The 15,838-nt window shown below is 34.8% G+C and overlaps 4 protein-coding genes and 5 pseudogenes across 9 annotated transcripts, besides 3 other annotated features; 6 read left to right on the forward strand and 3 right to left on the reverse strand.

Annotated features, from left to right (window-relative positions):
• Positions 1–4,737: part of a mobile genetic element that runs on past the window's edge.
• TVAGG3_0168750 lies at positions 1,842–2,907 on the reverse strand (annotated as a pseudogene). The gene has a single exon. A coding segment is annotated over exon 1 (1,066 nt).
• Positions 2,954–3,483, reverse strand: TVAGG3_0168760 (protein of unknown function, DUF4106 family; the record flags this gene model as incomplete). Its single annotated transcript, XM_051225230.1, has 1 exon — positions 2,954–3,483. A coding segment is annotated over one exon (530 nt), but the record flags the coding sequence as incomplete, so codon positions are not given.
• Positions 4,647–4,737: a terminal%2Cinverted (terminal inverted repeat of Maverick-3 transposon ID:TVAGG3_0168590).
• A 103-nt stretch (positions 4,738–4,840) lies between these two features.
• Positions 4,841–5,293, forward strand: TVAGG3_0168770 (uncharacterized protein; the record flags this gene model as incomplete). The annotated part of the gene is made up of 1 exon (XM_051225231.1): positions 4,841–5,293. A coding segment is annotated over one exon (453 nt), but the record flags the coding sequence as incomplete, so codon positions are not given.
• Positions 5,294–7,208: 1,915 nt separating this feature from the next.
• TVAGG3_0168780 lies at positions 7,209–8,492 on the forward strand (annotated as a pseudogene). The gene has a single exon. A coding segment is annotated over exon 1 (1,284 nt).
• Positions 8,493–8,607: 115 nt separating this feature from the next.
• Positions 8,608–15,838: part of a mobile genetic element that runs on past the window's edge.
• Positions 8,806–9,532, forward strand: TVAGG3_0168800 (annotated as a pseudogene). The gene has a single exon. A coding segment is annotated over exon 1 (727 nt).
• On the forward strand, positions 9,659–10,377 carry TVAGG3_0168810 (annotated as a pseudogene). Its single transcript has one exon. A coding segment is annotated over exon 1 (719 nt).
• Positions 13,386–14,455, forward strand: TVAGG3_0168820 (annotated as a pseudogene). Its single transcript has one exon. A coding segment is annotated over exon 1 (1,070 nt).
• Positions 14,925–15,314, forward strand: TVAGG3_0168830 (protein of unknown function, DUF4108 family; the record flags this gene model as incomplete). Its single annotated transcript, XM_051225232.1, has 1 exon — positions 14,925–15,314. The coding sequence occupies one exon, from the start codon at positions 14,925–14,927 to the stop codon at positions 15,312–15,314; it is 390 nt and encodes a 129-aa protein (XP_051110218.1).
• Positions 15,331–15,777, reverse strand: TVAGG3_0168840 (uncharacterized protein; the record flags this gene model as incomplete). Its single annotated transcript, XM_001298041.2, has 1 exon — positions 15,331–15,777. One exon carries the CDS (start codon positions 15,775–15,777, stop codon positions 15,331–15,333), a length of 447 nt encoding a protein of 148 aa, XP_001298042.2.

The raw sequence follows: 15,838 nt of genomic DNA on the forward strand, positions 1-15,838 counted from the left end.
TATTTCAATGTCTTGTTCCACGTATAAGAAGAGTTGTCAATAGAAATAATATGAAACCTGTCGCAAGCAATATCTACTGTTGTTGAAGAACCTTCTCCAAACTCACCTACGTTTCCATAAGAAACAGCAGTTGTATATTCGTAAGTTCCAGGAACTATTTCTGACCTTCTAATGGCATTGTCGCATTCGTTATACCATTCGGAAACATTTCCATTCATAGCATCCAAAACTGTTGGCGTTATATTCTGAGCGGCGTACATTTCATATGAGTAAAAATATAGAATAGTTGGATTTATATGTCATAATAGAACCCACGTGGACCAAGCTTTACTTTCTTCCTGACTGAGTTTTTAACTCTTCTTTTTCCTTCATTGCCCTCTGCTTGAAGTTGTTGCATCTTTGCATTATGTTCATCTAGTATGTTGCAAATTTCCCATGTCCTTTTTGCCTTTTGGCTCTGGTCGCCCATCTCAGGTAACCTATATCCTAGAAAGAGTTTGTCATAGTCTGTATTTGAGTCTTTGCGTATTGTTTGCATGACTCTTTCCTGAGTTTCCGGTTCAAGCTCTTCAAACAGTGCCTGTCCATATGGAATATGCTCGTTTCCAAATATATGTTTTTGTAGCCATTCTGGTTTTCTTTCCATGTTACCAACAAATTTTTGTGAATGGGAAAGCTTTTACCCAATCTTTCAGTCTTGCGTCGTTTATTTCTGTAGTTGGTTTTATTTTGTCAAGGAACATGTTTTTCAATACTAACATTTCATTTGGTACTGTCCATTTGAGTTTTCTTAAATATTCATCCCTTCTCGGTTCATTGTCTGCAAAGTAAGTTTTTATGACATTTTGTAAACTTTCGTTTGCAAGGTCATGTACAATAGGTTCTCTTCCTTCGCTCTCCCTAACTTTCTTTCTAAACTCTTCACCAAATATACCATCTCTATGGTTCTGTGTAGTTCTTTGAGATAAATGTTCTAGAACGTCAGGTGTTATATTTCCATCAGCCATGTTCATTTCATACTGGTCCAAAATATCTGCATGTTTCATATCTTTCAATGGCATTAAAGCCGCGCTGAAAATACCAGCTATATCTCGTTCACCATTCTTCCATTGCGTCTACAACTTCTTGGAATTGGGTTGTAAGTTTATGAACCACCTATCCGGATTAGCTTTATGACCCCATCTCATTGTAGTTCCATCGTCTGCAGAAACAAAAGTAGGTTTGTTTCCATCTTGGTTAGGTTCTGAATGAACTTTAAACAATGTTTCATTTCTATATGTTTTTCTTGAAATTTAACCTTTTATTTTCACCGAGTTCATCCGAAGATTGAACGTTAAATGCTCGTAAGTAAAAAGGGTTGTTGTATTGTGTACATTTTCTTTCAGTACTTCCATTCTATGCTGAATATTTTCATCTGGTGTTGGAGTCTTTTGTATGTCGGCAAACATTTTTCGATATTCTTCTACTATGTCAGCCGAATTTTTCTTAGACTCTTGGAAAGATTCCATATTCACCTCATACTCTTGTTGAGGGTCAAGATTTTTCGGCTGTTCCAAATCTTCATCTAGTTCTGTGAAGTTAGTTTCCAAAGGAGTGACTTGTTCGTTTCCTTCAGGCTCTTCTAGCTGTTGTTGCTGAACTATTTCTTCCATGTCTGGTTGTATCTGAACTTCTTCCTGTGGAGTTTCTTGTACCTCATCTGCTGGCATTTCATATATTCCGAGACCGTTTTAACAATTTCCCTATCTACGTCATCCGCATTCATAAGCTTTTGTTCTTTCGTTCCGTCTCTATTTTTTACGCGTTTCATGACGAAAGTTGAATTGTCATTTAGCTCTGACATCAAATATCTCGGAGTAAATTCATCCATGTCATTTGGATGATATGCTATTAAATCATATCCCTTAGCGAGCTTGTATTTTCCAGGTTTGAGATTATATCCGTTTTGGTGCTGAGCCATAAAGCTAAATAGGTTCGGGTCAGTATTTCCATCCTTGAACTTTCAATAGCTTCTTTATATCTGTCACTAAAGTCAACAGTATCTGGGAAACCACACTCTTCTTTAAGCATTTTTAAGAATTCTTGGTTTCCTTGTTCTCTACTTCTTTTATGTCCTTGCTCTGTTTGTGGTTGTTGTTGTGCAGGGTTTTGAACTGTTGGTTGCTGTGCTGGTTTTGTGTTGGTTGTTGTGCTGGTTGTTGTTGTTGTTGTGTTGTGTTTTGGTGCATGCCTGTGTCTGTGTCCATGTGACGATGTAAATGTTCTAGGTAGTCCTGGTGCAGGTGCTTCTCTTGGAGGGTTTGGTGGTATATAAGTTCCACCAGCTGGCACATATGTTCCATCTGCAGCGTAATGTCCTACCTGACTTTTCGTTTTTAAGAAAGCATTTACTAGGTCTGTTTTGGTCTGTTGTAACTCTTTTTCTTGACTTTTCACAACAGTTGCTCTAACGGCGTCATAGGCACTTTGAACTGCCTGTCTCGTTGCTGCATCTGTTATTTTCGTCATATTTTGTGCTACTTCTTTTAACTCTTTGTCGAAACCTTCAGACTTCAGTTTCTTTCCAGATGAGAAGTCGTTCACTTGTTTCACCTTACTATGAAGAGCTTCGAAAGCGTTCTTAAAGTCAGCATTTGTTAAAGCTTCATTTGAACTATCTTCATCCGCTTGTATTTTTGTCCTTATTGACCCTATAAGCTGGGCTGCTTTAGCGTTGGCTTGGGCATCTAACCAGTCATTGTTAGCTTTTATATATTCTGCGCTTTTCATTGCCTTTTGCATGGCTGCGTCGTTATTTTTACTTTCTTGTGCTAAGTTTTCATACTGTACGGTTTGGTTTTGCAACTGTAAAAGTTTTTCTGCCTTTACATTTGCTTCAACTTCTTTTTTATACTCATCGCTATCCATATATGTCTTCAGGGCTTTTTGTTTTATCTCTTCATCTTTCAGTACTTTATATTGAGTAGTATGGTTTTTCAAATTTACAACATCTTGTTCCATTTTTGCTACTTCTGCTGCTTTTTCTGACACTTTTTTCGCATATTCCTCTGTACTTAGTTCTTTCAGTTGTTCTTCTTTCTTCTTTTTCTCTACGTTTAACTCATTGAGTTTCTTTGTGTGTCTGTCATATTCTAGTTTCTTTTCGTTTTCACTTATTTGCTTCTGTATGTCTATGTTTGACTTTTTGACATCTGTTATTTGATTTTTGAGTGAACTCAAATTCATTTGACTTTGAGGGTTATAGGCTGTTCCGTCTGCAGCTCCACCATAGCCTGCCATTTTCGCTAAAAGTGCCGCTCTTAAACCTCCACTCTGTGCACCAACAACTCGGTTTAAAAGCATAGGATTGCTTGACATTTGTTGCAACATAGTGGGGTCATTCAGCATTTGTTGTTGCAACTGTTGTTGTGGTGTCAGTTTTACTATTGGATGTTTCAATGCTCTCTTCCTCTTACGTATATTCTTACGTAGCTTACGTGGCATTTTAAGTGAAGTTAAAAAGCGGCTTTTGACAGATGTTTATATGACACTTTCTACCCTCTTGAATTTTCATGAACTTTCTTGTCAATTTTTTGTTGAGACTTCTTCGTAAAGACTTTGTAAAGACTTTCTCATGAACTTTCTTGTCAATTTCTTGTCAATGTTTTGTAAAGTTCTTCATCGTAAAGACTTTGTAAATGACCCAAAAATATATTTTAGGGTAGAAGGTTAGATATAACCTGTTTTCTAACCTCATTTCTACCCTCTTGAATTTTCATGAATTTCTTCGTAAATGTTTTGTCAAGACTTCTTCGTAAAGACTTTCTCATGAACTTTCTTGTCTATGTTTTGTAAAGTTCTTCATCGTAAAGACTTTGTAAAGACTTCTTCGTCTAATTTCTCATGAACTTTCTTGTCTATGTTTTGTAAAGTTCTTCATCGTAAAGACTTTGTTGAGAAAGTTCATGAAAATTCAAGAGGGTAGAAATGAGGTTAGAAAACAGGTTATATCTAACCTTCTACCCTAAAATATATTTTTGCCTGATTTACACTCATTGACGATGAAGTTTTGTAATGTTCTTCATCGTAAAGACTTTGTCAAGAACTTTCTTGTCTATGTTTTGTAAAGACTTCTTCGTAAAGACTTTCTCATGAACTTTGTCAAGAACTTTCTTGTCTATGTTTTGTAAAGACTTCTTCGTAAAGACTTTCTTGTCTATGTTTTGTAAAGACTTTGTAAAGACTTTGTCAAGAACTTTCTTGTCTATGTTTTGTAAAGACTTCTTCGTAAAGACTTTGTAAAGACTTTCTCATGAACTTTCTTGTCTATGTTTTGTAAAGACTTTGTAAAGACTTTGTTGAGAGTTCATCGTAAAGACTTTGTAAAGTTCTTCTTCGTAAAGACTTTGTAAAGACTTCTTCGTAAAGACTTTGTAAAGACTTTGTCAAGAACTTTCTTGTCTATGTTTTGTAAAGACTTCTTCGTAAAGACTTTGTAAAGACTTTCTCATGAACTTTCTTGTCTATGTTTTGTAAAGACTTTGTAAAGACTTTGTTGAGAGTTCATCGTAAAGACTTTGTAAAGTTCTTCTTCGTAAAGACTTTGTTGAGAGTTCCTCATGAACTTTCTTGTCTATGTTTTGTAAAGTTCTTCTTCGTAAAGACTTTCATTTTATACTAAACATCTTCGGGGCTAGAGGGCACGAAGTGCCTGGAAGCCCCACTACCTTTTTTTTTTTTTTTTTTTTTTTTTTTTTTTTTTTTTTTTTTAGAGGAGGCAGGTTATGAGGTTGATAAATATTATTTAAGAAATTGTCAAAAATTCGCGGAGTTTTTAAATGAGTTTGATTATGATGGAAAAATGAATAAAGATGATGTTATAAATTTCTTATATCCCGCATCTAAAGAAGAAAAACCTAAAGAACCTGATGTTTTCCCTGAATATTATGAAGAACGGATTAAAGATGATGAATACAATGAAATTGAAAGACTGGAAAAAATAAGAGATGAAATAGATGAAAAAATTAAGGAATTAAGAGAAGTTGAAAAATATAATGAAAATGAAGTAGAGGGTTTAATGAATATCCCAGCTTCAGAATCAGCAGTTCAGAAATCTCATGAAGAAAGATATAAAAATTATGTCTCAGAATCAACACAAAATTTATTAGATGGTGAAATAGATGAAACACTTTCAGAAGAAGGTACTAAATTTATTCGTAAACATAAGTTACAATTTATTGATAATGAAGAATACCCCTGTATCCTACTTTCACCACCTTTAGATTCCGAAAAATTCAAAAAAGCTCTTAAAAACGTGACATATGCAACTAATACGATTAAGAAAGAAGATCATGATATTTACACAAATTATTATTTAAATAAATGCACGGGTGTTGATAAAGTTTTTGATTTATTAGATAAAATATCAAAAGAAACCATTGGAACATATAAAATTTTGTGTGATTGTGGTTTCATTATTGAAGATACCAATAATGTTTCATATGAAAGAACAGCACCGAAGGAAGACGAAGTTGAAAGGTCTATACCATTCGTTATTAAGAATATAAAAGATATGAAAACTTATAAACATTATATTTATTCATTTATTTCAGAAAAAATGGAAGCAACCCATAAAACATCTTCTCATCATTTTATAGCTATTCATACATTCCTTTTCAAAGTTGTGAAATTAAATAAGACAGGAATTAGATTTAATGTATCAGGGTACGCATTCTTGAGTAAATTAAAATGTATTCGTCACGTCGCAGATGATAAAAATTTAAAAAAAAAAAAAGGTAGTGGGGCCTCCAGGCACTTCGTGCCCTCTAGCCCTGAAGATGTTTAGTATAATGAAGTTTTTTTTTTCTTGGGATGGCCTTCCAGGCGCGTTGCGCCCTCTAGCCCATAAAAAATTTTTGAGAGTCGTCGTCGTTGACTTTTTTGGTAGAGCACTCAAAATAGTATAACTTTGTCCGGACAAGTAAGGGTCTATCGTCGCTACAGGAAAAGTTACGGGCGTTCCAAGGAAGTATACTTTGAGAGACTCTTTAGAAACTTTAGACGTTTTAAATAACCATCCATGCTTTTACTTTACATCCGATAAAAGTGGTTTGGAAACCGTTATGAGAATTTAGAGACATACATGACTATGAGTTAGATATGACAAGATAGAATATGAGAGAGGTCCTATAAACCGGAGAAAGTGTCATATAAACATCTGTCAAAAACCGCTTTTTAACTTCACTTAAAATGCCACGTAAGCTACGTAAGAATATACGTAAGAGGAAGAGAGCATTGAAACATCCAATAGTAAAACTGACACCACAACAACAGTTGCAACAACAAATAATGAATGACCCCACTATGTTGCAACAAATGTCAAGCAATCCTATGCTTTTAAACCGAGTTTTTGGTGCACAGAGTGGAGGTTTAAGAGCGGCACTTTTAGCGAAAATGGCAGGCTTATGGTGGAGCTGCAGACGAACAGCCTATAACCCTCAAAGTCAAATGAATTTGAGTTCACTCAAAAATCAAATATCAGATGTCAAAAAGTCAAACATAGACTACAGAAGCAAATAAGTGAAAACGAAAAGAAACTAGAATATGACAGACACACAAAGAAACTCAATGAAGTTAAACGTAGAGAAGAAAGAAGAAAGAAGAACAACTGAAAGAACTAAGTACAGAGGAATATGCGAAAAAAAGTGTCAGAAAAAGCAGCAGAAGTAGCAAAAAATGGAACAAGATGTTGTAAATTTGAAAACCATACTACTCAATATAAAGTACTGAAAGATGAAGAGATAAAACAAAAGCCCTGAAGACATATATGGATAGCGATGAGTATAAAAAAGAAGTTGAAGCAAATGTAAAGGCAGAAAAAACTTTACAGTTGCAAAAACCAAACCGTACAGTATGAAAACTTAGCACAAGAAAGTAAAAATAACGACGCAGCCATGCCAAAAGGCAATGAAAAGCGCAGAATATATAAAAGCTAAACAATGACTGGTTAGATGCCCAAGCCAACGCTAAAGCAGCCCAACTTATAGGGTCAATAAGGACAAAAATACAAGCGGATGAAGACAGTTCAAATGAAGCTTTAAATGAATGCTGACTTTAAGAACGCCTTCGAAGCTCTTCATAGTAAGGTGAAACTAGTGAACGACTTCTCATCTGGAAAGAAACTGAAGTCTGAAGGTTTCGACAACGAGTTAAGAGAAGTAGCACAAAATATGACGAAAATAACAGATGCAGCAACGAGACAGGCAGTTCAAAGTGCCTATGACGCCGTTAGAGCAACTGTTGTGGAAAGTCAAGAAAAAAGAGTTACAACAGACCAAAACAGACCTAGTGAAATGCTTTCTTAAAAACGAAAAGTCAGGTAGGACATTATGCTGCAGATGGAACATAGTGCCAGCTGGTGGAACTTATATACCAGCTGGTGGAACTTATATACTAGCTAGTGGAACTTATATACCACCAAACCCTCCAAGAGAAGCACCTGCACCAGGACTACCTAAAACATTTACATCGTCACATGGACACAGACACAGGCATGCACCAAAACCAACACAACAACCACCTCCACAACCAGCACAGCAACCAACAGTTCAAAATCCAGCACCACAACAACAACCAAAACCAACAGTTCAAAACCCTGCACAACAACCAACAGTTCAAAACCCTGCACAGCAACAACAACCAACACAGCAACCAACAGTTCAAAATCCAGCACAACAACAACAACAAACAGAGCAAGGACATAAAAGAAGTAGAGAACAAGGAAACCAAGAATTCTTAAAAATGCTTAAAGAAGACTATGGTTACCCAGATACTATTGACTTTAGTGACAGATATAAAGAAGCTATTCGAAAGTTCAAGGAAGGAAATACTGACCCGAACCTATTTAGCTTTATGGCTCAGCATAAAATCGGATATAATTTCAAACCTGGAAAATACAAGCTCGCTAAGGGATATGATTTAATAGCATATCGTCCAAATGACATGACTGAATTTACTCCGAGATATTTGGTGTCAGAGATAAATGACAATTCAACTCTCTTCATGAAACGCGTAAAAAATAGAGACGGAACGAAAGAAGAAAGGCTTATGAATGCAGATGACTTAAATCGGGAACTTGTTGAAAACGGTCTCGGAATATATGAAATGCCAGCAGATGAGGTACAAGAAACTCAACAGGAAGAAGTTCAGATACAACCAGACATGGAAGAAATAGTTCAGCAACAACAGCTAGAAGAGCCTGAAGGAAACGAACAAGTCCCTCCTTTGGAAACTAACTTCACAGAACTAGCTGAAGATTTGGAACAGCCGAAAAATCTTGACCCTCAACAAGAGTATGAGGTGAATATGGAATCTTTCCAAGAGTCTAAGAAAAATTCGGCTGACATGGTAGAAGAATATCGAAAAATGTTTGCCGACATACAAAAGACTCCAAACCAGATGAAAAATATTCAGCATAGAATGGAAGTACTGAAAGAAAATGTACACAAATACAACAACCCTTTTTACTTACGACCATATAACGTTCAATCTTTGGCTGAACTCGGTGAAAATAAAAGGTTAAATTTCAACAAAACATATAGAAATGAAACATTGTTTAAAGTTCATTCAGAACCTAACATATGGAAACAAACCTACTTTTGTTTCTGCAGACTATGGAACTACAATGAGATGGGTCATAAAGCTAACCCGGATAGGTGGTTCATAAACTTACAACCACAATTCCAAGAAGTTGTAGACGCAATGGAAGTCAATGGTGAACCAGATATAGCTGGTATTTTCAGCGCGGCTTTAATGCCATTGAAAGATATGAAACATGCAGATATTTTGGACCAGTATGAAATGAACATGGCTGATGGAAATATAACACCTGACGTTCTAGAACATTATCTCAAAGAACTACACAGAACCATAGAGATGGTATATTTGGTGAAGAGTTTAGAAAGAAAGTTAGGGAGACAGAAGAAAGAGAACCTATTGTACATGACCTTGCAAACGAAAGTTTGCAAAATGTCATAAAAACTTACTTTGCAGACAATGAACTGAGAAGGGATGAATATTTAAGAAAAACTCAAATGGACAGTACCAAATGAAATGTTAGTATTGAAAAACATGTTCCTTGACAAAATAAAACCAACTACAGAAATAAATGACGCAAGACTGAAACATTGGGTAAAAGCTTTCCCATTCACAAAAGATATTGTTGGTAACATGGAAAGAAAAACCAGAATGGCTACAAAAACATATATTTGGAAACGAGCTTATTCCATATGGACAAGCTCTGTTTGAAGAGCTTGAACCGGAAACTCAGGAAAGAGTCATGCAAACAATACGCGAAGACTCAAATACAAAAACATGACAAAATCTTTCTAGGATATAGGTTACCTGAGATGGGCGACCAGAGCCCAAAGGCAAAAAGGACATGGGAAATTTACAACATACTAGGTGAACATGGGCAAAGATGCAACAACTTGAAGCAGAGGGCAAGTTACCAAAAGCGACACCAAAGAAGAAGAGAAGAAGTAACTTCATCTAGTGAAAGTAGTGGCAATGAAGGAAAAAGAAGAGTTAAAAACTCAGCCAGGAAGAAAGTAAAGCTTGGTCCACGTGGGTTCTATTATGACACATAAATCCAACTATTCTATATTTTTACCCATATGAAATGTACGCCGCTCAGAATATAACGCCAACAGTTTTGGATGCCATGAATGGAAATGTTTCCGAATGTATAACGAATGCGACAATGCCATTAGAAGGTCAAAATAGTTCCTGGAACTTACGAATATACAACTGCTGTTTCTTATGGAAATGTAGGTGAGTTTGGAGAAGGTTCTTCAACAACAGTAGATATTGCTTGCGACAGGTTTCATATTATTTCTATTGACAACTCATTCTTATACGTGGAACAAGACATTGAAATAAAACCTTCTGCCAAGTTGTCTGACAAGAAAGGTTGCAATGGAATTTTCTATGTCGGATACCAATATGCTCCAGAAGTTTTCATGGGATATAAGATATATTCTAACTCTGACTTAGTTCAAACAGTAACATGGGCAAACTATGAATGGTTCGCTTTAAGAAACTCAGTACAACCACAAGCTAGAGAACAAACAGACCAGTATGCAACTATTGAGAAAATAAGAAGACTTGACCCTAACGTTCCAGGAGTTTATGTTAACCTTTCTGGACAAACTGCAGCAGCAGTAACCAAAGTAAAACTGAAACTTAGAGTTCCTTTGTCATCTTTCCTCATCTTCAGGTTTTTAAGATACTTGCCAAACTGGGCAGGAAAAATTTCTATTGAACTTACTCCAAGCAAAAATAACTTAGTCATTGCACCAACACAAGACCCATTCACTATTACAGACGTAAAGGGAACAAATCAAACGTCATTCGCCGAATTTTGCAAAGACAAAGTTGACTTAGACTTTGGTTTCTCAAACTTCAACACTGAAGTAAACTATTATTTCAATGCTGCTGGAACTGCTTGGGACCCAGTTAAGTTCACATGCGAAAAATTTGAATGCAAGAGAATAGAAAGCAGACTTGCAGTCTCTATATGTTGGACCCAGATATTTCAAATGCTTTAGCTGCCAAATATATTGCAGTTCCACTTATGTTCCCTATACACCAAATATCTGTCAAAGACTTTGCAGGTGAAGTTGGAAACCAAAGTGCTGACCCAGGTGCAAGAACAGATATTGCTTTAACAACTGCAATGAAACATGCAGATACTATGTTTGTACTGTTCAGACGAACTATAAATGACTATTCTTTTTTCTACAACCCCGGTATTAAATATCATATAAACATAGATGGCAAATATTATCCAAGAGAAGAATATTCTACAGTTGAAGATATGAGGTCATACAACTTGACATTAGATGCTATGAACTTTAACAACAACTTCACAACAACCATTAACCCTGAAATGCAAAGTTCTATTATGCCATATGTGAAAGTATGGACTCATACAGGAGGTCAAAAAACTCAATATACAAATGGAGACCGTTCAAACTTTTGGCTTGGCATTCCATTTGCTGACTCAGAAGACTTTATGGGTGGTATTTCAACTGTTGTACAGTTCAAATACAATATACTGGTGACAGAGACGGTCCGGATGAATTGAAAGCAAAGAAGTTTACAAAAACCAATAGCACTTTTCACGGAAGATGCTCTTTTGAAGATTCGTTCGATGAAACCTGCTGGGGCTCCTCAGATTGGCATAACGACAGCTTCCATCGAGCAGATTTTTGGCAGCAGGTCAGTAAGTTGTTCTTGAACTGACTTCTCTCCGTCAAATATTGACAGTACGCCAGTTTTGACATAATATTGTAAGATAAACTTACCTTTAGAAATATCTGTAAGTTTTGTTGTTATATTTTTGTCAACGTCAAGAACTTTCACCATTTCAGTTATACCAACTTTCTTTGCTTTATGAAAATATTTTGGTTCAGCAAAGACTGCTATTCTATAACATTTTCCATTGTTTGTGTAAAGAACTATTCTGTCAATGTATTTGTATGTTTTGTGTGTGTAAACTTTGTTCTGCTTCAATTCGAAGAGATACTCAAATACGTCCATCTTTTTATTCTAAGTAAAATGTCATTTCCGAAAATAGAAGCGTAAGTGTTTTCAAAAGGTTTAATGGCGGTGGCAGATGTGAAGTTAAATTCACCAACTCAAACAAACAGTCAAAGTGTTATTGTCAATGTCAAAGAAAGAGATGTTGAAATGGGGAAACCATACGAAGACCAAGATGGTATAACAATAGTTCCTGTAAAAAGAACAACCAACATTACCCTGAAGTTAGCAGAGACTTAAGTTCTGTTGCAGATATTCGAAACGACTACCAACAACTTAAAGACAAACTTCAAACTCAGGAGAAGATTTGTCAAGCTTTAGGTATAATGTTAAACTTGGTCGAACACAACCCTGTAAAAGTGAACTCATATGTCATTGCACCTCATGAAGTTTTGAAAGAACTATTGAAACTTTTGACAGAGGCAGACGATATAAACATCAAAGAAATAGAACCCGACGTTAGTTGCTGTGGTGTTTCATATAATGTCATTGACAAGATATACGTTATGAAAGGAGGTGAAACGTTGAACTTAAAGTATAGTTTCCCAGACGTCATAAAAATATTTGACGACCACAACATTTCATTAAAATTTATTTGCTAAGTAAAAATGTCAAAACTTCTTGAAAGATGTTTGAAGAAAAATAATATAGACTTTATTTCATGTAAAGGACTTTACACACTTTTGAACGATATGAAAGACCCTGTTTTGTTTGTTCGTGTAGACAAAGGAAAGTTTCTATGTCTTTACAAAATATTTGAACTTCTTAGACAGAGAACTTCAAGAAACGCCATGTGAAAGTTTAGATGAAGTTCTTCTCCACTTTCAGAAAAACTTTTAAATATATGTAAATGGCAGAAGACACAATGGTTTATACTATTACGACTAAAAACCCTGAGTCATATAATTCTATAACAACAAACTTACAAAGTCCTCAAGGACGATATTGTAAACTAACCTTAAACACAATGACGACTAAAGCTTGTTTTGCTCTTTTGACACCAGAAGATTTTATTGTTGTGAATGGTAAAAAATACTCCTTTGAAGATACTTACTCAGATATACCACCAACAGGTTTTGTTACTTATTTAATACTTTAAGGACGAGTGTAACATGTGCTGCAACTAGAGCAGGTTTCATTATGTTTGGATGTCCGACTGAGTTTACTATAAACAATATGAGCTATAATACAAAACTTATATCTGGTTTTTACTACCAACAGTTTCCTATAACAGGAAAGTTGTCATACAAGGAATGTCTATTCCATTGACTTTAAGTACACCTATTTTATATATTGTTTCAAACTTAGGTTCAAAGTGTTATTCGAATGTCGACAGAAACTACTATGACCAAAAGATACTTATGCGTATAAACAACACTTTCTCTGCTGGTTTGCCTATTGTTCATTCGAATGCAGAGTTTTCAGCTTTAGTAAACTCAAACACTTTAGCAAAACATAAAACTTAACCTTAGTTGACGCAAACTTTGTTCCTGTAAAACTTTTATGTCCTATGTATTTGTCAATGACGGCAGAAAGTTTCGAATTGGAAGATGCAACTGGTGAAAGTATTGTATTACAAGAACAACTTCAACAACAAATAGCTCAAGAACAACAAAGCAACAAATAGCTCAAGAATAAAAAAAAATATTTTTTTTATTTTTATAAAAATGTACAGAATAGATGTTTCAGATTTTTATGACTTCCAAACATTCAGAAATATGTGTCCATTTCGAGACTATAACAAAGCAGTCGAGAATTTGAAACGTTTAGTCATTTATGTCGACTCTGCCCCAGAATGTTATGTCATGAAAGAATGGGATGTAGTCTTTAACAAACCAAGAGCAACAATAGTTTCAGAACAAGAATGTAGACAGAAACTTAAGAAAATAAAAGTTGTACAAGTTGCGCATGAAGATGTTAGATGCTTGGGATATCTTATTGTCAAAGTTAGAAGATTTTTTCAGTTCGAGGTATAAAGTTTTATACACCTTCTCCAAACTTCTATTCTATCTTCACTGGATATAAATACGAACAAGTAGAATGGAAAGAAAATGTTATAGAAGCTTGGTTAGACCATGTCAAAGAAATTATATGCAATGGAAACGAAAGAGTCTATGAGTATATCTTATGTTGGTTTGCAAACATCTTACAACATCCAAGTGCTAAAAATGAAACTGCTCTCATTATAATTGGAAAACAAGGAACTGGTAAGAACACTTTCTTTACAGATATCTTATGCAAACTGTTAGAAGGTTATTCGAATCCGAATATGACAAACTTAGAAAACATCTGCGGCAAGTTTAACTCTTCAATAGAGAATATGAAACTTATAGTATGTAACGAACTTCAAAGTATAGATACAACAAAAGTTTTGAACTCAGATGCTTTGAAGAGTCTTATAAACAGACAAAGTTGGAGTGTTGAAAGAAAATATAAAGACCAAAGAGTTTGTGAAAATGTTGCAAACTTCATTATGGTTTCAAACAATGCTGTTCCGATGAAGTTAGAAAGTTCTGACAGAAGATATGTAGTTGTCAGAACGTCAGATTCTCATATGCAAGATACAGAATATTTTGACGACTTAGCAGAAACTTTGACATCTGACTTTTACAACCACTTGTTCTCATATTTCATGACATTAGATATTTCTAAGTTCAATCCAAGACAAATTCCACATACCGAAGAGAGACAAACATTGTTAGAAGCAAACAAGAGTGTATATGAACTGTTCATAGATGAAACTGACTTTGAGTGTTTAGATGAAAGGTCATTGTACGATTCGTATAAACAATATTGTCAAGAGTATGGTTATATGACAGCATCTAAACGAACATTCTTGGCAAATGTCAAAAGTCTTTTAGATGTTCAGAATGGTGTATATACAAAGAAAAATTTTTCTGAGTAAATTTAAAAAAAAAATATTTTTTTTATCCGATAGAAAAGATGACAGAAAAATTAACTTTTTACATAGCGCCAAACCCTTCTTGCCCACATCTTTTTAAGCCACAATATATAGACATAGAACTAAATAGAGAAAGCGAAATTCTACAAACAGAAGAAACATATAGAGACCTAGATAACGAAAATGGATATGCGCTATTCTGGTTAGATTGTCCTTATGAAATGTATGAAAAAAGGGCTTTATATGAAGAATATAGAAAATATTGTCATGAAAACGATATAAGACCAAGCTCTAGAGAAAAATTCGATGCTGGTATAAAACATCTTTTCGAAGTTCAGAATGGCAAATATATAAAGAAATAATTTTTCTGAGTAAATTTTAAAAAAAAATATTTTTTTATCCGATAGAAAAGATGACGAAATTCATCTCAGTAAACAAGTACATGTCAGGACTTAAAGAAGAACTAGACCCATTCACATATTTGAATGTTTACTTCTACCATTTTGAAAAGTCTTCATTCAGCAAAGTTTGGAACATCGAACCAGTTAAGTTTGCTATTGTGACTAAAAATGGTGCGAAATTTGAAGACTTAGACATAGAAGGTTTGTTAGCAGTCAAAGAAAGTTTTGACAGAAGGTTTTCAAACCTTAAAGAAGGCAAAGCATACAAACTTGTTATACCTTATGAACCAAAGAAAGCAGACGACTATGAATATTATGAGTCTAAGATAGTTGAAGTTCAAGGTAAATTGGGTAAAAAGATTTTAGAGTCTAAGCCAGTGTTTGCTCCTAAAGAGGAAGAGAACATTGACATTGACCCAGAAATGTTCTAAAAATAAAATTTTATTTTTACATGTCAAATTTCTTCTTCTCTGGCTCTGGTTCTTTCTTCTCTTCTTCTACTTTCTTTTCTTTCTTTTCTTTCTTCTTCTTTTCTGGTGGAGTTATGTCAAATTTGGCGCAACCATATTTATGTAAAAGTTCTTTGTCCTTTAATAGCTCTTCTATTCTGTTTTCTATTTCATCTTCAAGAACAGCGCATGTGTTTTCTTTGCATTCTAAGAACTTTTGTTGGACTTCATCTTTCCAATCGGCGTCATCTCTGTCAACAAGTCTGTCATTGACAAATTTTAAGACTTCTCTGCTTAATGTTTTATGGTTCTTGTCATATTCCCAGAAACAGAACTTTAGAACAAATTCACCTTTCTTGTTTACACTATGTAAGATTTTATGGTCGACAGATGTTTTGCTGTCAAAAAGCTTGTCTCGAATATAGATGGCGAAATCGCTAGACATTTTCAAAAAGATAAAAATTTTAATTTTTCTAAAAATATGTTAGAAAAAAAGTTTGCTGACA

The sequence above is a fragment of the Trichomonas vaginalis genome, chromosome IV (genome assembly GCF_026262505.1).
Source record: "Trichomonas vaginalis G3 chromosome IV, whole genome shotgun sequence".
NCBI classification, from domain to species: Eukaryota; Parabasalia; order Trichomonadida; family Trichomonadidae; genus Trichomonas; species Trichomonas vaginalis.